Here is a 21,826-nt window from a genome sequence, read left to right as displayed (position 1 = left end):
TTTGCATCACTGGAGATTTTCTGTTTTCCTCTGACTAATCTGCAAAATGAAAAGGCAAACACCTGAAAAGCAAGTGCTGATCCCAAATTCTTCAAAAGCAGAATCATATCCAGACACTTGCAGGGGTCTGAAGTCACAGATTCACAAACTGTCAGGGTTTGGAAGGGGCCTCCTGTGATCGTTCAGTGCAGTGCCCCTGCCAGAGCAGGATCACTCAGGGCAGGTCACACAGGAACACATCTAGGTGGGTTTGGAAAATCTCCAGGGAAAGAGACTCCACAACCTCTGGGCAGCCTGCTCCAAGGCTCCAATACCCTCACCATACAGAAGTGTTTCCTTGTGTTGAGGTGGAACCTCCTGGGTTCCAGCTTGTACCTCTTGTTCCTTGTCCTGTCACCAGGCACCACTGAAAGGAGCGTGGCACCTCCATCCTGACCCCCACTCCTCAGATAGTTACAAACATTGCTCAGATCCCCTCTCAGCCTTCTCTTCTCCAGACTTAACAGCCCCAGGGATGTGTTTTATTTCACAGCAGTGATGCTCAAGTGCCCCAATCATCCTCATAGTGTCTGTTGGACTCTCTCCAGCAGGTCCCTGTCTCACTTGAACTGGGGAGCCTGGAACTGGACACAGTATTCCAGGTGTGGTCTCAGCAGGGACACCTCATACTAGCTCAGCTTGCTCAGAGCCACATCCAGCCTGGCCTTAAAGACCTCCAGGGATGGGGCTTGCACCACCTCCCTGGGCAACCTCTGCCAGTCTCTCACTTTTCTTCATCAAAAAGAAGAACCTCTCTAGACCTGCTGGACACATCTTGATGCAGCCCTCTGGGCCACAAGGGCACATCATTGTCCCATGCAGGACTCGCTGGCCACCAGGGCTCCAAGGTCTTTCTCCATGGAGCTGCTTTCCAGCAGGATGACATCCTGGTCTGTTTCTTTGAGGTCATTCATAAAGAGGCTTAGGGAAGGAAATCTTGGTCACCTGTTTCTCAAAACATTCCACAAGTGTATCAACCAAGTCTGCTCTGGGCAAAACAAGAAGTTGGACCTACCTGGCTGACAGAGGCTTTTTGTGTCCTTCAGATTCTTTCTGAGTGTTTGGGACTCAACTGTGAGCACTTGGAGGAGTCTTCTCTGACACAGCACAGGGGCCTGGTGGCATGGAGAGGCAGCCTGCTGGAGAGCAATCTGTCTGCTCAATTTGCAGATGTGCTCCTGAGAACTCAGTCACTGTGGCTAACTGGCTGTGACCGTGGTTGGGTTTTCTTCCTTTCCTCTCTTGTCTTCAGTTGGCACAAGAAGGCTTCTGGCAGCCTCCAGAAGCTTTAACTCTTTGCAGCAGAACCACAGCAGTGTGACAGCAGATAGCTGTGCGACTGGAGGTGTCTGCAGCACCTTGATAGTTGAATTTTTTAAATGCTGCTAAACCTCTCAACCTCCTCATCCCTTTTTTTTTTGTTCTAGGATTTTTTGAGTGCCATTGTAATAGAAAAATGTAGCTTGAAGTCAATTTTCAGTTCAAGGAAAGAATCATTTCAGTAGCTGCTGAAAGATAACAACTCTTGCTGGGGAGTGTCCCATTGTCTTGCCCAGGAATGCTCTGCTGCAGGTAGGTAGTGACATTGAAACAGCGAAGGCAATGACAAATGTGGCAGCCCAGTGAGTGAGAACTGTCTGGAAGGCTAACTCAAAGTCCACTGGCATCCATTAGCAATGCCTTTTGTATTTCTACTTAAGTGGCCTTCTGATCAGACCTTAAAAGACTAATTCAACTTGGTCTTTCTGTGGCATTTCTTACCAGTTTCATAGCATCTCATAGAATCACAGAATTGTCAGGGATGGAAAGGACCTCAAGGACCATTCAGTTCCAACCCTTCTGCCATGGGCAGGGACACATACTAGCTCAGCTTGCTCAGAGCCACATCCAGCCTGGCCTTAAAGACCTCCAGGGATGGGGCTTGCACCACCTCCCTGGGCAACCTCTGCCAGTCTCTCACTTTTCTTCATGAAAAAATAATGAGCCTCTGGGAAGCCCTCTGGGATCATGTCCTTTAGACAGCTACAGTGCTGGGGCACAGAGGAGGAGCCACTGGTTTACCACAGCACAGCAAATCAACAGGGAAACCTGGAAAACACTTTGTACCCAGACCTCCCTGCTCTGGTTTTTCAGGCCATACTTCACCCACTCCTGCATTAGAACATCTACTGTACAGCAGTGCAGAAACACCACAGCTCCCACTGGAAACCACCACCAGAGCAGAAATGGAAAGAGCTCAGAGGACTACTGCAGCAAATCAAACACCCACAGTGTTTGCAAAAACTGGAGGTCATAGAATGGCTCAGGCTAGAAGGAACCTTGGAAATCATTTATCCAACCTCCCCACCATGGGCAGGGGCATCTCTGAATTTGACTCAGGTGCTCAAGGCCTCATCCAGCATGGCCTTCAACACTCTCAGGTAGGAGGCAGCCACAGCCTCCCTGGGCAGCCTGCTCCAGAGTCTCAGCACCCTCCTATTGAAGAACTTCTTCCTCAGCTCCAGTCTAACCCTGCTCTGCCTCAGCTCCAAACCGTTCCCCCTTGTCCTGTCACTAGACCCCCTCAGGAGAAAATCCCCCTGCAGCCATCCTAGAGGATCCCTTCAGGTACTGGCAGGCAGCTCTGAGATACTCCCAGAGCCTTCTCTTCTGCAGGCTGCACACCCCCAGCTCCCTCAGCCTGTCCTCACAGCAGAGCTGCTCCAGCCCTTGGGTGAACTTTGTGGCCTCCTCTGTACTCTATCCAGCAGCTCTGTGTCCACCTTCTGCTGGGGACACCAGCAGTGGAGGCAAAATTGGAGGTGATTACTGATCAGAGCAGAGCCAAGGGGCAGAATCCTCTCTCTTGCCCTGCTGCCTACACTCCTCTGGCTGCAGCCCAGCACACAGCTGCCCTCTGAGCTGCAGGAGGGCACTGCTGGCTCCTGGGAAGCTGCTCAGCTCTCAACACCCCCAAGTCTCTTTCTTCAGAGGTGCTCCCAAACCACTGTGCACCCAGCCTGGATTTGTGCCTGGGGTGGCCTGACATAGGTGCAGGACCTTGCACTGTGACTCGTTGAACCTCCTGCAGTTGGCACTAGCTCACTTCTCAAAGCCATCTAGACCCTTAGAGAGTGATGTCTTATCTGAAGTAGAGCAGCTCTGAGGCACTTTGTCCCCTGCAGCATCCACACGGGCCCAGTGCTTCTCTGCTGAAACACAGATAGAAGCAGACTGTGCTGTGAAGCTGAATGCTGAACAACTTCCCCCAGAGTTAAGGGTACTGAGATCACATTCAGCTCTGTTTGCAGCAGCACTTAGATGATGTTTGACAGCTTCTTATCCAAGCATTTGACATCATATGACCTTGTTTGGTTTTGTGATCAAAGATCTGCTGGGAAAAGAAGGGTGCAAATGTTGAATTGAAAAATCCAATCCCTCAGTTTTGTCTCATTTAATATTTTACCTTTGTTTCTTCTCCTTCTGCCATTTGGCATGTCTTACCTTTACAAATTCCTTTCCCAATTACTGTGGCTGGGAAGATGGAGAAATTAAAGTTAGTTGGCAACAGCCTGTCAGTTGTGGATGAGGATGTGGTATGTCCAGGCTGCTCTTCTCTAACTGGCAGTGACAAACTGTGTTGGAGGAGCTGCAGTGAGTAGCTTCAGGATAATGTAACTACAACACAGGAAAACCATGCTCAGAGCTTCAGAAATCCAGCAAGGGCAAGGGGAGAGTCTTGCACCTGGGAAAGAGCAAACCCAGGGAGCAGTCCCCACTGGAGACTGACCTGCTGGAGAGCAGTGAAGGGGAAAAGGACCTGGAGGTCCTAGTGGATGGAAGGATGCCCATGAGCCAGCAATGTGCCCTGGTGCCAAGAATGCCAAGGGCATCCTGGGCCAGATTAGAAGGGCTGTGCTGAGTAGGTCCAGAGAGGTTCTCCTGCTCCTCTACTCTGCTCTGGTGAGGCCACATCTGGAATATTGTGTCCAGTTCTGGGCCCTTCACCTACCAGCACCCCCAGGGCTGCTGCAGGACTGCTCTCCCCAGTGTAGGTGCAGGACCTTACGCTTTGCCTTATTGAACCTCATGAGGTTCTCCTGAGTCCACCTCTGCACCCTGTCCAGGGTGAGTTCCAACAGGCTGGAGCCAGGCTCTGCTGGGTGATGCCCAATGACAGCACAAGGGGCAGTGGTGGAAGCTGAGGCATAGGAAGTTGCATGGAAACAGGAGGAGGAATTTTTTCATTGTGAGTGTGACAGAACCTTGGAAGGGGCTGCCCAGGGGGGTTGTGGAGTCTCCCTCTGGAGATATTCAACCCCCACCTGGATGTGTTCCTGTGTGACCTGCTCTAGGTGCTCCTGCTCTGGCAGGGGGGTTGGACTGGATGAGCTTTGGAGGTCCCTTCCAGCCCCTGACATTGTGATTCTGTTCTTCAGGCTTACCAACCACCCCCCTTAGTTCATATCAGCTGCAGTCCTGCTGAGGGTGCCTCAGTCTCGCTGTCATTGATGAAGGCATTAAACAGCACTGGTGCCAGTACAGATCCTTAGGGCACACCACTTGTCACCTTGCCACGGGCCTGCAGGTAGCCTTCAAAGGGAGAAGTGCTCTGAAAAGCTGCTGGAAATTGAGGAAGGAAAGCTTCTGCTGGTGTATGGCACTGCCACAGGGGCACTGAAATCACACAGGGTCAGTGTGCTCGCTGGCAATCAAAGGCCCTGGATAGAGCCCCTAAAGCTGGGCATGCACAGCACATGTTTCTGGCCATCACCGGGGTCAGCTCTGGGGCTCAGTGATGCCCTTAGGCAAGCAGCTGCAGCTCTCAGCCACGTAAGTTGCTGATGCATGAAGTGTGTATCCTGGAGACAAGCATCCAGTTGCCTTGAACAGGATTAGAAGTTCCAGATCACCTTGAGAGGAGCTGTGAGGAAGCTCAACTGAAAGTTTTTTTTTCCTTTGTGATTGACATTTTCTCTTTTCATTCCCCCACCCTGTGGTTTGCTGACCCACACCTGCTTGTGCCAGAGTTTGCTGCTCCAGGGGTTCTGCCTGCCTGCAGGTGGTGGGTAAGAAAAGTAGGGCAGGACGGTGAAGCAGGGAGGGCTTTGTTTTGTAACTGTAGCTTTGCAGATGTCTAGACAAGAAAAAAACAGCTGACTGCATTCTGGAAAACAGGCAACCTGTTTCTGCTGCTCCACTGTTTTATGTCCTAGTGCTCCCAGGGTTACTTCTGTCACCTGGCCTGCTTGGGAAGGGACATCATAGAATGGCCTAGGTTGGAAGTGGCCTCAGACATCATTTATGCCAACCTCCCTGTCATAGGCAAGGACACATCCCACTAGCCTTGGTTACTCAAGGCCTCATCCAACCTGACGCTGAGCACCCCCCAGGCAGGAGGCAGCCACAGCCTCCCTGGGCAGCCTGTTCCAGAATCTCACCACTCCCCTACTGAAGAACTTCTTCCTCAGCTCCAGTCTAGCCCTGCTCTGCCTCAGCTTCAAACCATTGGCCTGTCTCTAGACACCCTCAAGAAAAGTCCCTCTGCAGCCATCCTAGAGGATCCCTTCAGGTACTGACAGGCAGCTCTAAGGTCCTCCCAGAACCTTCTCTTCTCCGAGCTGCACACCCCCAGCTCCCTCAGCCTGTCCTCACAGCAGAGCTGCTCCAGCCCTTGCATCATCTTTGCGGCCTCCTCTGGACTCCAGCAGCTCTGTGTCCTTCTTCTGGGTACCCCAAACCTGGAGGCAGGGTTGGAGGTGAGGTCTGAGCAGAGCAGAGCCAAGGGGCAGAATGCCCTCTCTTGCCCTGCTGCCTACACTCCTCTGGCTGCAGCCTAGGACATGATTTGCTTTGCCTTGGGTTAAAAAAATGGTTCTTATTATTTATTAATTTTTTAAACCAGATGTTGGTCTTGAGAAAAGAATTTTGTTTATTTGCTTGGAATAGCTGTGGAATTTCCTCTGCCCTGTTTTTGTGTTGAAGTAAGACTGTTTGGATGAAGCACAGGCAGATGAAAAGATGCCTGCTCAGTGAAAGAAGTGTTTAAAACCTTTGAGGATGAGTTTCGATTCTCCGTACACCTTTAATGCTGTGCTGATGGTTTTGTCCCTGAGAAAATTAGGCAATGGCCTCAAGTTGTGCCATTGGAGCTTTAGGTTGGATTTGAGGAAGAATTTCTTTGCTGCAAGAGTGATCAAGTGTTGAAACAGGTTGCCCTGGGGGTGTTGGAGGAGTGAGTGGATGTGGCAAGGATGTGGGAGAGGACATGGTCTGGTGGTCATTGAGCTGTTGGGCTGGATGGACTTAATGGTCTTGGAAATTTCTTCTAACCTTCATAATCCTCCAGTTCTGTGCTTGTCCCAGCATCCAGTGCTTGCTTTTTCATGAGGCTGCTCTTCAGGATTTTGCCTTTCTGGTTTGGCTCCAACTTTGCCAGGCTGAACTCTGGAGATATTCAAACCTCACCTGGCTGTGTTCCTGTGTGATCTGCTCTGGGTGCTCCTGCTCTGGCAGGGGAGTTGGACTGGATGAGCTTTGAAGGTCCCTTCCAGCCCCTGACGTCCTGTGATTCTGTGACTCTTTGCTGGTATTTTCCAGTCAGCTGCATGGAGTTCAGAACCTGATGCTGATCCAGAGTGGTGTCACACTGCTGCTCCTCTACAGCTGACCCCGCAGAGGATGTTAAATCCTGAGGTGAAGTTTCCCAAGCTCCCTAGGAAGTAGATGCTGTGCAGCAGGGTGAGAACTGGGTGGCAGTGGTTTGGTAACAGCTGGGCTGGATGCTCAAGCTCAGGCTGCTCAGCTGATGGCTACAAAGTGGAGCATGCTTAGGAAGCTGCCATTCAGCTTAATTAAGGACAGAAGTGTTCCTTGCAATTTCCTAATGCATTTCAGAGTGGGGGAATCTTAAAACTTTCCTGCAGGGCCTTCTCTGATCTGTTTATAGCTTTATAACTAGTATGAGGCCACAAAGACCATCCAAGGGCTGGAGCAGCTCTGCTGTGAGGACAGGCTGAGGGAGCTGGGGGTGTGCAGCCTGGAGAAGACCCCAGCAGGACCACTGAGCTGCCTTCCAATAGCTGAAGGGATCCTGCAGGAAGGCTGCAGAGGGACTTTTCCTGAGGGTGCCTAGAGACAGGCCAAGGGGGAATGGTTTGAGGCTGAGGCAGAGCAGGGTTAGAGTGGAGCTGAGGAAGAAGTTCTTCAGTAGGAGGGAGGTGAGGCTCTGGAACAGGCTGCTCAGGGAGCCTGTGGCTGCCTCTTCCCTGGGGTTGTTGAAGGCCTTGAGCAACCAAGAGGGACATCCCTGCTCATGGCAGGTGGCTGGAGTAGATGAGCTCTGAGGCCCCTTCCAACCTGAGCCATTCAGTGAACCTCTTGGTGACTTCATTTTTTTCATTTCTTATTAGGAGTAATTCCTGTTTGCTCTTCCTCATTTAACAGCTGTGAAGTTTCGTTCATTAGTGTTTAGAAAGGACTTGGAGATCCCAGAAGCCAAATGCCAAGCAGAAGAGGTTGTTATTGCCAGTGGCTTGATTAAATAAATGCTTTGTTGTTGTCTTTCTCTTTTCCTTTCTTTCACACAAGCCTTACAATTCACCACAGTCTTTCAGACAATGACATTTCCATCCAGTAATGACTGTAATAACTGAACAATAATGAGGAAGTTTCCCTCTGAAATCACTGTAATTTGCATTAAACCACTCTGAGAGCCTCCTGAATCTCATCTTCTACTTGGTCACTCACAGGGAGATTAATGCTGCTTTGGCTTTTGTGAAACATTAGAAAGCTGAGTGCAGAGGAGGGCAAGGAAGCTGTGAAGGGCCTGCAGAGGTAAATCTGGTGAGGAGAGACTGAAGTGGCTGGGGATGGTCAATGTCAAACAGAGGCTGAGGGCAGACCTCATGGCTCTCTGCAGCTACCCAAAAGGACCCTGTGGAGAGGTTGGTGCTGGTCTCTTCTCACAGGTGATAGCACAAGAGGGAATGGCCTCAAGCTGCAGCAGGGTAGGATTAGACTGAGCAGCAGGAAGAATTTGTTCCCAGCAAGAGTAGTCAGGGATTGGAATGTGCTGCCCAGGAAGATGGTGGAGTCACCAGCCGTGGAGGCTGGATGTGGTGCCTGGGGATGTGCTTTAAGGTGAACCTGCCAACCTGAACGTTTCTGTGATTCTGTGGCTGTGTGGGGGTGGATCTCCAGGCTGGTAGTTTTCCTTGCAAGTTCTTTCAACTCAACAGCTTTTGGGTCTGGCAGTAGGAATCATGCTTTATTTTCCTTCTGCACATTGAACAATTCGTGCTCCGTTTGATTTCACTGTGAAATCAGGATTGGCAGCCTTGCCTTAGGGCAAGCTGATTGGAGGTTTGGCTGAAGAATCAAAGCTTTCATTCCCCAAAGTCCTGTTCTCAGTGGCAGTGTAAATGAAAGAGAAGAGCCATGGGGACACAGGGAAACACAGCACTTGGGGTCTAATGCTGTTCCTGCAGCTTTGTCACATTTCTACCTGCAAGCTACCAATGTACAGCTGCTGGATCCCTTGCTACCATGTGGGGCAATGTGCTGGTTGTCTCTGTCCACACTCCCATCTGAGTTGTTCTGCTTGCAGTAGGTTGGTTCTACATGTCTCCAAAATTAAGACTGCTGTTACCTATGGAGCATCTCACAGCTGCTCGGATGCCTTTGCACAGCTTTCCTAAGGGAGGGGCAAGGGAAGTGGTGGAGTTGCTGTCCCTGGAGGTGTTTAAGGAAAGATTGGATGTGGCACTCAGTGCCAGGGTCTGGTTGACGTGGTGGTGGTAGGTCATTGGCTAGACTCGATGATCTCAAAGGTCTGTTCCAGCTGCAGTAATTCTGTGATCTTCCACCAAGAGCTGTTTCAGGTCCATTGTTTCTCTTAAGAGTCTGGTCAAGTGATGAAGATGGGCTGGAAGGCTGCTGGTGTGGGACTGAGGGAAGGGATACTATCCAGAAGGACCTGGACAGGCTGGAGAGGTGGGCCCAGGCCAACTCATTCAACTAGGCCAAGTGTAAGGTCCTGTACCTGGGTTAGTGCAATCCCAAGCACAACTGCAGGCTGGGCAGGGAATGGCTGAGAGCAGCCCTGAGGAAAAGGACCTGGGGGTCTGGGGTGATGAAAAGCTCATCAGGAGCCTGCAGTGTGAATGCAGCCCAGACACAACCCTGTGCTGGGCTGCAGCAAGAGCAGTGTGGGCAGCAGGGCAAGGGAGGGGATTCTGCCCCTTGGCTCTGCTCTCCTCACACCCCACCTGCAGTCCTGGGTGCAGTTCTGGGGTCCTCAACACAAGAAGGACATGGAACTGTTGGAGCCAGTCCAGAGGAGGCCACCAAGATGCTCAGAGGGCTGCAGCAGCTCTGCTGTGAGCACAGGCTGAGAGAGTTGGGGCTGTGCAGGCTGGAGAAGAGAAGGCTTCCAGGAGACCTTGGAGTGGCCTTGCAGTATCTGAAGGGGGTTGCAGGAGGGCTGGGGAGGGACTATTGACAAGGTCTGGGAATGACAGGAGGAGGAATGGGTTTGAAGTGGCAGAGGGGAGACTCAAACTAGATGTTAGGAAAGGGTTCTTTTAATGAGGGTGGTGAGACACTGGCACAGGTTGCTCAGGGAGGTTGTGGCTGCTCCCTCCCTGGAGGTGTTCAAGGCCAGGTTGGATGAGGCCTTAAGCAATGTGTTCTAGGGAGATGTCCCTGTCTGTGGCAGGAGGTTGGAACTGGATGAGCTTTGAGATCCCTTCCACCCTAACCCATTCTATAGTTCTGTGACCAAGCAGTGGATCTTTGAAGGCCAGAAAAGCCTCTTCAGGGTTTCCTTCAGCTCTCAGCATTTGTTCCCTTCTTGAGAGCAGTGCTCACCTGTGTCCATGGCTGCCTTGTTCCATCGTAGCCTCCCTGTCCTGTGTGCTGTCTCAGCTCACACACAGAGCAGCATGATTTAAGAGGCTCTCCAAAAGCTGGATTGAGTGGCCTTAATGGTGCAGGGAGCAGTGCAGCTGCAGGATGATGGCTTCACTGCACGTTTGCAGTGTGCAGGTGGAAATCCAGGAAGCCAGTGAGCCGAGTCACTGTCCTTGCAGAGAAGATGTCCCACTTTGGAAATCCCAAGCAAGCAGGAGTCCTAAAACTGAGCAGCTTGAGTCTGAGGAGAGGCCAACACCACTGTTGGCACTTGTATGGCCCATATTGCTTGAGGACATTTCAAGTGTAGGTGATTCATAGGTGGTTAGAATGGGTTGGGTTGGAAGAGACTTTGAAGATCATTTAGTTCCAATGCCCCTGCCACGGGCAGAAACACCTCCCATTAGCCTCATCCAACCTGGCCTTCAACACCTATGGGGAGGGGGCATCCAGAGCCTCCCTGGGCAGCCTGTGCCAGTGCTTCACCACTCTCACTCTAAATAATTTCTTTCTATTTCCAGTCTCAATCTCCCTTGCTTAAGTTTCAATCCATTCCCTCTTGTCCCATCCCTACAAGCCTTTGTCAAAAGTTCCTTTCCAGCTTTCTGGCAGACTTCATTCAGGTGCTGGAAGGCTGCTCTAAGGTCTCCCTGGAGCCTTCTCCTTGCCAGGGTGAGCAACCCCAGCACTCTCAGCCAGTCCCCTGTACAGGAGGTTCTTCAGCCCTCTGATCATCTTTGTGGCCTCCTCTGGACCCTCTCCAACAGTTCCATGTCTTTTTGGAGCTGGGACACCAGGACTGGATGCAGTGATGCAGGTGGGGTCTCAGTAGAGCAGAGGGGCAGAATCCCCTCCCTGATCCTGCTGGTCACACTGCTTTGAACACAGCCCAGGACATGGTTGCCTTCTGGGCTGCCAGTGACCTTTGTCAAGGTGACTTTGATCACTTTGCTCATGGTCTCTGCCTTGCACTTGAAATTCCTATGAGTGGCTGACTTTGGGAGGGGTGGGGGGGGGAATACTGTACAAAGTCCCAGTGCCAAGATCTTCACAAGAAGAGAAGAAGAATTTGATGTTCTGGTGTTCACCTGTGTAACTGAGAGACTCTTTCAGCCATTTATTTTCTGTCTGCAGGTCCATAGGACTCTTCTCTTTCTCTTGCAGAAGAAGACAGCCCCTGCTCAACTGTCAAGGTGTGCATCATGGGAGAACCACTCTCAAACAGCAGCATCCTTGATCAGTTTGTTAATAGCCATGAGCAGTCCTACGAAGAGTTCCTAAGTACCTTCACTTACCCTTTGAAAGGTAGGTAGCTTCTCACATCTCCCAGGAGAAGTAACAGCTGGAAGGGAAACTGAAGTGAGAAGCAGGAGCATTTAGTGTGCTTTTACTTCTCACTTGCTTCGTGACCTTAGGCAAATCTTTGTGATACTTCTGTTTCTCCTGCCAGCAGCAGCAATGGAACACCAGAATAGGCTGTCCAGGGGGTTGTGGAGTCTCCTTCTCTGGAGATATTCAACCCCCACCTGGATGTGTTCCTGTGTGACCTGCTTGAGGTGCTCCTTCTCTGGCAGGGGGTTGGACTGGATGAGCTTTGGAGGTCCTTTCCAACCCCTAACATTCTGTGATTCTGAGCCCAGCAAGCTATCAAGGGGAGAGAAAGTTGCATAGTGGCTGACCATTATTCTGCTTCCAGGTGGCACACAAGAGGCCTGTTCTGTGTTGTGATGAGAGGAATTTAATTCCCTGGTGAAAGCTGAGCACTGTGTGCAGGTCACAGTCCATTGCCAGTAGCTGTCTGCTTCCCTTTTCTCATTAACCACATTTGGGAGGAACAACAACTTTCCACTTCCTATCTGAGCGTCAGTGGAGGCACTTTACAAATGCATGTCCTAACAGCAGAAAGCTATATAAGAAATGACAGTAAATTCACTTCCATTTGAAAAAATGGACCAGCAGGACAGTGCTAACCCCAAGAGAAATTTGCAGCTTTTCCTCTGTGAGTGGGTTTGCCAATAAAAGCAGCTAGACAGTTCAATAAAACTAATTAAATTAATCTGTCATCCCCAGGGAACTTAAACAGGGCATGAAATAGGGAAACAGAGTCGATCCAGAGCTTTTTATTGATGTGTTCTGCTGCATGATTGGAAAGAATTGGTTGGAAGGAAAGAAAAAAAAAAGTGCAATTTTCTATTGGTCATTAATTCAGTAGCTAACTCTGTAACCTTCCTCAACAGAGGGTAACATCAGACAGCACAGAGAGCCCCTGCGTGAAGGGAAAATCCCACCTCAGACAGAGAGATGCAATCAGAAGAGATCACAGGATCAGAGGACGTTAGGGGTTGGAAGGGACCTCTGGAGAGCTTCCAGTCCAACCCCCTGCCAGAGCAGGAGCAGAGAATCCAGCACAGCTGGCACAGAAACACATCCAGACAGGGCTTCAGAGAAGGAGACTCCACAGACTCTCTGGGCAGCCTGTGCCACTGCTCTCTCACCCTTACAGCAAAGAAGTTCTTCCTCCTCTTGAGCTGCAGCTTCCTGTGCTGCAGTTTCCATCCCTTGCCCCTTGGCCTATGGCAGGGCACAAGTGAGCAGAGGCTGTCCCTGTGCCTTCCTTCCTGACCCCCAGCCTTCAGCTCTTGATAGACATTGCTCAGCTCCCTCTTAGCCTTCTCCTCTGCAGCCTGAACAGCCCCAGGGCTCTCAGCCTCTCCTCACCAGGCAGTGCTCCAGGCCCTTCAGCATCCTTGCAGCCCTGCCTTGGACTCTCTCCAGCAGATCCCTGTCCCTCTTGAAGTGGGGAGCCCAGAATTGCATGCAGTATTCCAGATGGGGCCTCACCAGGGCAGAGTAGTGTTGGAGGAGAAGCTCCCTGGATCTGCTGGCCGCACTCTTCTTAATGCCCCCCAGGATGCCATTGGCATCCTTGGTCACCAGGGCACATTGCTGTGCCATGGCTAATTTTATAACTAGTAACAGTGGATCTGTTTTAGGGATATTTGTTGTCCTCAGCCCTCAGTGGTATTTGCTATGCAAAGTGCTTCACCTGCATTGTACAGACAGAGAAAGATGAAGCATTCATAAAGCTAAGGACTCATATTTGTTGGCATAGAGACCTACTGGCAGCAACAGATAAGGACAGAGGTGCTTGGATTCTTGGAAGCTTTGACAACCCTGGTGTGCCTGGACTACTGTGTCCTGTTTGGGGATCCCAAATTCAAGAGCAACAGGAGTCTGCTGGAGAGAATCCAACAGAGCTGTGAGGATGATTTGGGGACCTGAACATCTCTGCTGTGGAAAAAACCTGAGAGCTCTAGGGCTGTTTAGTCTGGAGAAGAGAAGGCTGAGTGGGATCTGATCAATGTCTATCAATATCTGGGGGGTAGGGGTCAGGATGAAGGTGCCAGGCTCTGTTTGGTGGTGCCCAGTGACAGGGCAAGGAACAACAGGTACCAGCAGTAACCCAGGTGATTCCACCTCAGCACAAGGAAACACTGCTGTATGGTGAGGGTGCTGGAGGCCTGGAGCAGGCTGCCCAGAGAGGTTGTGGAGTCTCCTTCTCTGGAGACTTTCCAAACCCACCTGGGTGCATGACCTGCTTTAGGTTATCTGCTTTGGCAGAGGGGTTGGACGAGATGATGTCTGGAGGTCCTTTCCAAACTCTGTGATTCTGTGGCTCCCTGACAGCAGCTCTTTATTCTTTACTGTGATGCTTTTGTTGCTAAACAATTTGTAAAGATTGTTTCAGATGGGGGGAATAAAGGTATATTTGTTTCCTGCTGTAACTTAGATTCTCTGCAATGTAGAAATAGGAAATATTTACAGAATCACAGAATGTTGGAGGTTGGATGAGGCCTCTAGAGGTTATCTAGTCCAGCCTCCCTTCTAGAGCAGGGTCACCTACAGCAAGTTGCACAGGAATGTGTTCAGGCAGGTTTGGACTCTCTCCAGAGAAGCAAACTCCACAACCTCTGGGCAGCCTGGGCCAGGTCTCACAAACCCTCACAGCAAGGAAGTTTCTCCTCACATTCAGGCAGAACCTCCTGGGTTCTAGTTTGTACCTATTACTGAGCACCATTGAAAAGAGCTCAGCCTCATCCTCGTTCCCCCCCACCCTTTAGATGCTGATCAGCATTGAGAAGATCCCCTCTCAGTCTTTTCCTAGCTAAGGAGACCCAGGTCTCTCATCCTCTCCTCACATGAGAGATGCTCCAGGGCACTCAGCAGCTTTGTAGCCTTTGTAGCTTTGCTGTTGGTACTTTGCTGCCAGATTCCATCCTGTGGTGGCATACTGGCTGTGGCTGAGTTCTGTAGGGCTGTAAAAAGCAGGGTGAATCTGGCTCTAGCTCATCATTTGGCCTTGACAGGCATCAAAAGTGTGTTAATTGCAGCTGTTGGCTGAGCTCCATCTCCCTGCAGTGAGGTGAGGAAAGCCCTTTTCCAGGTACGCGAATGACACAGAGCAAGTCATGTTAGACATCAGTCACAGAGTGGCTCAGCAGAGCAGTCAGAATCAGACAGCAAGGGACCTCACGTGCAGTGTTATGTGGAACTCTCCATGGAATTGTCTGTTCCTTGTGTCCACCATAAAATCACAGATGAGTGCCTGGTTTCAGCAGAGGAGAGGTTGGCCTTTAAAACCCACAGCGAACCTGAAGATACCTGAAGTACCTGAAGGAGGCCTTCCAGTAGCTGAAGGAGGCTACAGGACAGCTGGGAAGAGACTTTTAACAAGGGCTTGCAGGGGTAGGAAGAGGGAGAATGGATTGAAGCTTGAGGAGGGCAGACTGAGACTGGAGATTAGGAAGAAATTCTTGGTGGTGAGACACTGGCACAGGTTGCCCAGAGAGGTTGTGGATGCCTCCTTCCTGGAGGCAAGGTTGGAAGAGGCCTTGAGCAACCTGGGCTAGTGGAAGGTGTCCCTGCCCATGGCAGGGGGTGGGAACTGGATGATCTTGAAGGTCCCTTCCAACCCAATCCATTCTGTGACTCTGCGATGATTCTTTATTGTAATGCCCAAATGAAGCATTTTTGAAGCTCAGTGGCTCTCTGCCGTTTGATTAATTTGGTGCCAGCTGCTGTAGTCTTTTCATGTTACTCTTTAAGGCAGGAATGCTTTGTGTGGAGGTGGCAGATGCTTTGAATTCTGAACAATCCAGGTGTATCTTATCTCCCTACCTGCTGGTGCTGAATCCTTCTGGAATGAGACTGCAGAGAAGGTTTTCGCATTAGATTCTGTGCTGATTTACATCACCTGCTGTTTTAAAGTGCTCCCAATAAATGCATTTACTGCAGTTTCCTTCTGCTGCACATCTGTAATTGCTTTAGCTGTGAAAAGCCAAATCAAACCAAAAGCAAGGGTCGCAAACATGGTGCTTAGGTAAGTAATAAACTCAAATACATTCTGTTAGCTAAGATTCAAAGTACAGCCAAGACTCAGAAAGGAGTTTGGAGTTCCTGTACACTGAACTGCTATCTGCCATTACTGTCTGTCCTCATGCATAGCAAGTTAGCTGTGGAACAGCAATGTGCCCCTGTGGCCAAGAAGGCCAGTGGTATCCTGGGGTGCATCAAGAAAAGTGTGGCCAGCAGGTCTAAGGAGGTTTCTTCTCCCCCTTTGCTCTGCCCTAGTGAGGCCTCACCTAGAGTATTGTGTACAGTTCTGGACTCCCCCGTTCAAGAGAGACATAGAGCTGCTGGAGAGAGTCCAACAGTTCTGGACTCTCCAATTCAAGAGAGACAGGGAGCTGCTGGAGAGAGTCCAACAGAGGCTGTGAGCATGACTGGGGGACTTGAACATCTCTGCTGGCAAGAAAGACTGAGAGCCCTGAGGCTGTTTAGTTTGGAGAAGAAAAGGCTGAGAGGGGATCTGATCGATGTCTCTGAATATCTGAGGGGTAGGTGTCAAGATGAAGGGGCTAAGCTCTCTTCAGTGGTGCCCAGTGCTAGGACAAAAAACAGTGGGTACAACCCAGAAGGTTCCACCTCAACACAAGGAAACACTTCTGTATGGTGAAGGTGACACAAATCCTGGAGCAGGCTGCCCAAAGAGGTTGTGAGGTCTCCCCTGGAGACTTTCCAAACCCACCTGGATGTGCTTCTGTGTCACCTGCCCTGAGTGCTCCTGCATTGGCAAGGGAATTGGACTGGGTGATGTCTGGACATCCCTTCCAATCCCTACCACCATTCCATTCTATGATTTAAAGCTCTTCCTAAACTGTCCCTCAAACCCCATTTGTGAAGCACAACACCGCATTCCGCCAAGGGTTGTGCAGCTTTTCTGTGGCCACCAGGAGCAGCTCCACCTTTATCAGCTTCTGGAAAAAGTCTCCCAGATTATGTCCTGATGCACTCTGACATCAGCATTGTAAAATCACAAGATCACAGAATATTAGGGACCAAAGGAGATCATTGAGTCCAACCCCGTGTCAGTTGTACAGCCTGTGCCTTTACAAAGCTGCTTTCCCCACTCTGTGCCACAGAAATGATGTTATTAGAACTAGAGAACTGCTCTGCTATGCTGGCTTTGCTTCCTAGTGACAGATAACACTTGATCCCTGCTACACAGAGGTGTAGCTCCCTTGATAGGGCTGTGCTGGTTTATATCAGCTGGGGATCTGCTTTAAGTTTTCTGTCCTGGTTTTCTGACCCTTTTGGAGATGATTTTTCATGTTCAGCTGCTGGAAGAAGCAGGATTTTTGTTTGTGCAGGATGCTGAGAAGGTGTCCATCAACAGCACTGCTGATGAACCATGGAAGGAAAATACAGATTTTAGAATGATCAGTTGGGGCAAAGGTGTAACCAGGAAATATTGCCCCTGTTGTAACACTGACGCTATCTAAAGCACAACAGAGATGAATGAATGCTATGTAAACCCAAAAGAGAGAGGCTCCACTGAGGATAAAAGGGAGAGCTACTGATAGAGTCAAGGACAGGTAGCCTTCTGAAAATGAAGAGCTGAGTTCTGGAGAAGCACTGCTGTAGAGGTGAATCTCAGGAGGTTCAACAAGACCAAGTGCAGGGTCCTGTACCTGGGCTGGAGCAATCCTCAGTATCAGTCCAGGCTGGGGGATGATGAGATTGAGAGCAGCCTTGCAGTAAAGATTAGGGGATGCTGAGGAGGAAGAAGCTGGACAGGAGCCAGCAATGGGCACTGGCAGCCCAGAAGGCCAAGGGCAGCCTGGGCTGCATTTGAAGCAGCATGGGCAGAGATGGAGGGAGGGGATCTTGCCATTGTGCTCTGCTTTGGGGAGACCTCACCTGCAGGGCTGTGTTCAGGAAGGACAATGACCTGATGGAGAGGGTCTGGAGGAGGCCACAAAGATACTGTGGTACTGTGATTATCAGGGGGCTGGAGCAGCTCTGCTAGAAGAACAGGCTGAGGGAGCTGGGGTGTTCAGTCTGGAGAAGCGAAAGCTCCAGGCAGACCTAAAGCAGCCTGCCCAGGACTTGAAGGGGCCACAAGAAAGATGCAGAGAGTTTGCATAGGCCTGCAGGGACAGTGTCTCGGTCCAGAGGACAGAGACTAAAAATGTCTGGGTGCAGAGAAGTGAGATTAGTTCTTAAGCATTCCCATGTGTGAAATGGAGGCATGAGCAGGGCCAAATAGCAAAGGTGAGGCTATTTATTAAAGCATGAAGTGAATGGAACAGAGAAACAGAGAAACAAATGGCGAAAGAGAGGAGAAAAGCAGGAAAGGGACTGTGTTACCACCCCCACCAAGAGACTTTCTTTGGCTGGAGAAGGTCTGAGGAAGGCAGCTGCTGCTCTGGCTTGGAGGAGGTGACCCCAGGTTCATCCTTGTTGGCTTGTGCTGTCCTCGGCTGGAAGAGGAGGGGGAGAGAGCATCCCTGATGGTTCTCCCTTCTCTGAGCAGCCTCCAGCATGTACTGCTTCTCAGTGGAGTTCTCTCTTCTCCAGGAGCTCTTCTTTTCTTCTTACAGCAGGCAAAACTTAGGCCATGGCCTGGAAGAGGGGGTGGTGGTGGAGAGAGGCTTCCTGAGCTGCTGTCTTCAACCTCGATGTCCATGGAGAAGAGCAGATTTAGGTTGGATGTTAGGAACAAGTTCTTGCTGACAAACTGGGGTTTGTGTCCCCATTCTGCTGGGGACTCCAAACCTGGAGGCAGGATTGGAGGTGAGATCTGATCGGAGCAGAGCCAAAGGGCAGAACCCCCTCTCTTGCCCTGTTGCCCACACTCCTCTGGCTGCAGCCCAACACACAGCTGCCTTTTGGTCTGCGTGAGGGCAGTGCTGGCTCCTGGGGAGCTGCTCAGCTCCCAACACCCCCAGGTCTCTTTCTTCAGAGCCGCTCCCAACCTGCTCTGCACCCAGCCTGGATTTGTCCAAACCAGGTTTTCTACAGCATGTTATTGATTTCTGTGTCTGTTTAGCCTTTGCAGTATTTCAGACCATGAGACTTGGATCGTTTTTTGGGGACTACCGTTTCATCTCACAGATTTCACTGACAGGAAGTTTTTCTCCTGCCAATCCTCTTCTCTGGCTTTGTGATAAGCAACTCCATTATGCTCTGAAATATGTGAGTGATCAGTGGGCATTTTCAAGAGATTCTCTTCCAAATTGGAAGACAAAGAGAATTTGAAGCAATATAGAGGAGAGATAGCAGGAGACCAAAAAATAATGATCGGGTTGGATATATTTTCTGATAGAAATATGTTCCTGAAGCCTGCAACATACTTTTCAGTGACACATAATTATGATCGATGCTGCTCTCGAGAGACTCAGATTTACTGTTCTGGAGCCCTAAAGCTGCCTTGGTATCTCATTGCTAGGGTGCTGACAGTGGAGTTCCTACAAAGTGAGCCTGAAAAAAGCATCTTGTAGAGTGCTTGTGTGAACCTTTCCATCATTTCAGCTTACTGCTGCTGTGTGGCTGCGTTTGTATCCCTGGTTTTGGGCTGCTGTCACACGTCGCAAAGCCTGCTGTTGTGCAGCTGAGACTTGGCAGGTTGAGAACTGTGACTGTGAATAATTAGTCAATTAGCACTTGGTCGGGGGGAAGGCAGGAGTGATCCTTTGGCTGCCTTGAATACGAGGCTTCCTCCTTCCCCTTGGCTTTCAAAAGCAAGGACAGAAGTAGTTGAAGTTCAGAATGCTGCAAAAGAGATGCAGCTGAGATAGTCGTCTGCTGGTTGTTGTTGTTTCTGTTTACAACAACTTCTGTCAGTAGTTTTTAATAGCATTTTTAAAGGGCATGACTGTTGCTGCTTCAGGGGAGCCAGTTATCAGAGAAGCACAGAGTGGCTCAGCTTGGAAGGGACTTCAGAGGTCATCTGCTCCAACCTCCCCACTATGGGCAGGGACGCCTCTCAGCTAGACTCAGCTGCTCAAGACCTCATCCAACTTGGCCTTGAATACCCCCAGGGAGGAGGCAGCCACAGCCTTTCTGGGCAGCCTGTTCCAGAGTCTCACCACCCTCTTACTGAAGAACTTCCTCAGCTCCACTCTAACCCTTCTCTGCCTCAGCTTCAAACTATTCCCCCTTGTCCTGTCTCTAGACACTCTCAGACAAAGTCCCTCTGCAGCCTTCCTGGAGGATCATTTCAGGTACTGGAAGGCAGCTCTGAGGTCCCCCCAGAGCCTTCTCCGGGCTGAACACCCTCAGCTGCCTCAGCTTGTTCTTGCAGCAGAGGTGCTTTAGCCCTTTGATCATCTTTGTGGCCTTCTCTGGACTCTCTCCAGCAGCTCTGTGTCCTTCTCCTGGTGAGGACACACAGCAGGATTGGAGGTGAGGTCTGAGCAGAGTCAAGGGCTGGCTAGTACTGAGGAATTGGAGATACTCTCTGCACTTAGCAGTTCAATCTGCATTTTCAGCTTGCTGATCAAGATGACAGAATACCTGTGTGTGATGCATGTGGGAGCCCTGAGCAGGAGAGGATAAGAGAATGTGTAGAAGAAGTCAGTATTAGAGATAATGAAATCCACATTTTTGTTTTTCTTGGTACTGCATTATGTCATCTGCTCTGATGTGAATCTCCTTGCAGAGAAAGAGGGAAAGACCAATCAGGGAAGTAAAGTGGATACCTTAAGAAAACCATTTCCTGCTCCTGATTTATCAAGCAGAAGTAACCAGGACAGCCCATCTGGGAGAAGCAAAGAAGTGTGGATGCCTCTTCCACCAGGGATGCCAAGTGAGAATGAGGTAATGAGTTGTCATTGGTCCATGTGGACAAGGACTGCCCTCAAACAGGTGGCAATGTGGGGAGGTACTGTCCAAATGTTAGGGGCCAGTGGCATTTATCCCCTCTGAGGCAAACAGTGGCAGTACTCCCTGAGTCTCCTGCAGGGGTCACGGCTGGCAGCTGCATTTGCACTGCTGAGGAGCTGCCATAATCTGACTAATAAATGAGGTGGCCATGCAGGGGCCTTGTAAAGCTCCTGCTGAAGGCTGCCGTTCATGGTAGAGGTTGGCAAATGGGAGAAAAGTCTCAGAGTCACAGAATCATAGAATGGTTTCAGCTGCAAAAGACCTTTCAGGTCATTGGGTCCAACCATTCCCTGACCCTGGCGAGGCCGAGGGTAAGTCTTGTCTCTAATCACTACATCTCTGCTTCTTTGAAACACCTCCAGGGAGGCCACACCTTGAGTACTGGGTTCAGTCACTACAAGAGACATTGAGGTGCTGGAGTAGGTTCAGAGCAGGGCAATTATGCTGTCCAAGGGTTAGGAGAACAGGTCTTGTGGCAGAGAGAACTGGGGCTGCTTAGTGTGGAGAAAAGGAGAGTGAGGGGAGATCTCTGCTCTCTACAACTCCCTGAAAGGAGGCTGGAGCCAGAATGGTCTCTTCTTACTGGTAACAACTGATAAGATGAGAGCAAACAGCCTCAGGTTGCACCAAGAGAAGTTTAAGTTGGATATCAGAAGAAACTTCTTCACTGGAAGTACAGTGGCACAGGCTGCCCAGAGAGGTGGTTGAATCCCCATGCCTGGAGGTGTTTAAGAGAGGCAGAGATGTGGTGCTGAGGACCACGGTTTAATACCAGACTTGGTATTGTTAGATGATGGTTGGACTGGGTGATCTTAAAGGTCCTTTCCAGCCTCCAGATTCTGTGTTGCTGTGCTCTGTTTCCAGGAGCACTGCATTCACGTTAACAGAAGCAGATGAACTGCCCCATCCATGTGTGTAAAGCAGCAGGAGCTTTGGCCGTGATTTTGGTTCTGTTTCATGCATCTAAGTCCTTCTGCTTGTCTATCTACAGAGAGTGACGAATGAGAGCTGGAAAGCTGTTGGCTCTGCTGGAAATGACCTCAGTCTGCCTGGAGCAGTGAAGGTGGTTTTTGCTTTGATTTTCTTCCAAGAGGGGTTTATGAGCAGAGCCTGACTGGTGTGGGCTTTATTCATTTACAAAGTCCTTGCAGTTGTTGATGTGTTGCTTTCCTATCCCTGCGAAAGAAGGATGAGAGCATCACCAGCCAAGTTTGTTGTCCAGATGCTAATGAATGTGTACCTTTAAAGTGTGAAGGTTGATGAAAATGATGTCAAATCAGATTGGGGAAAAGTGTGTCTGAGAGTATCTCTGATTACTTCCTGGAAACACAGAAGAGTATGCAGCACACATAGTAAATCCTCCATGCTTGTGCATAGGCTGGGGAGGCCCTTTCCTTCCCACCTTCTGCATCTGTTCAAAGTGCTGCCTGAAATAAGAAACACAGCTTCATAGAGTCAGAGAATGGGTTGGGCTGGAAGGGACCTTAAACATCATCCAGTTTGTGATGGTTTGGGGGTTACCCCGCCCCTCCCACACTTTTGTATTTGCCCCAGCTAACTCAGACGGACCCTGGGAATATAGATGAAGCAATTTATTTACAGCTAGCAGAATTTACAAGCAGCTATTTACAATATATACAGTTATATACAATTATATACAGAAATATAC

At 50.1% G+C, this 21,826-nt stretch overlaps 1 protein-coding gene across 3 annotated transcripts in view; it reads left to right on the top strand.

Annotated features, from left to right (window-relative positions):
• Positions 1-21,826, top strand: part of IFTAP (intraflagellar transport associated protein) — a 57,504-nt gene that overhangs the window by 2,634 nt on the left and 33,044 nt on the right. Inside the window, exons 2-4 of one of the 3 annotated variants that reach the window (XM_064152126.1) lie at positions 11,095-11,235; positions 19,934-20,091; positions 21,149-21,220. In XM_064152126.1, the coding sequence (XP_064008196.1) occupies positions 11,133-11,235; positions 19,934-20,091; positions 21,149-21,220 (333 nt within the window). In that variant the 5' untranslated portion in view covers positions 11,095-11,132. Of the gene's footprint in view, positions 1-11,064; positions 11,236-19,933; positions 20,092-21,148; positions 21,221-21,826 lie in introns of all 3 variants that reach the window. The other 2 variants (XM_064152117.1, XM_064152133.1) reach the window with 2 other exon arrangements.

Source organism: Pogoniulus pusillus, chromosome 1, assembly GCF_015220805.1.
Source record: "Pogoniulus pusillus isolate bPogPus1 chromosome 1, bPogPus1.pri, whole genome shotgun sequence".
NCBI classification, from domain to species: Eukaryota; Metazoa; Chordata; class Aves; order Piciformes; family Lybiidae; genus Pogoniulus; species Pogoniulus pusillus.
The sequence above is the reverse complement of the archived record's forward strand: the minus strand, read 5'-3'. Positions and strand labels throughout refer to the sequence as shown.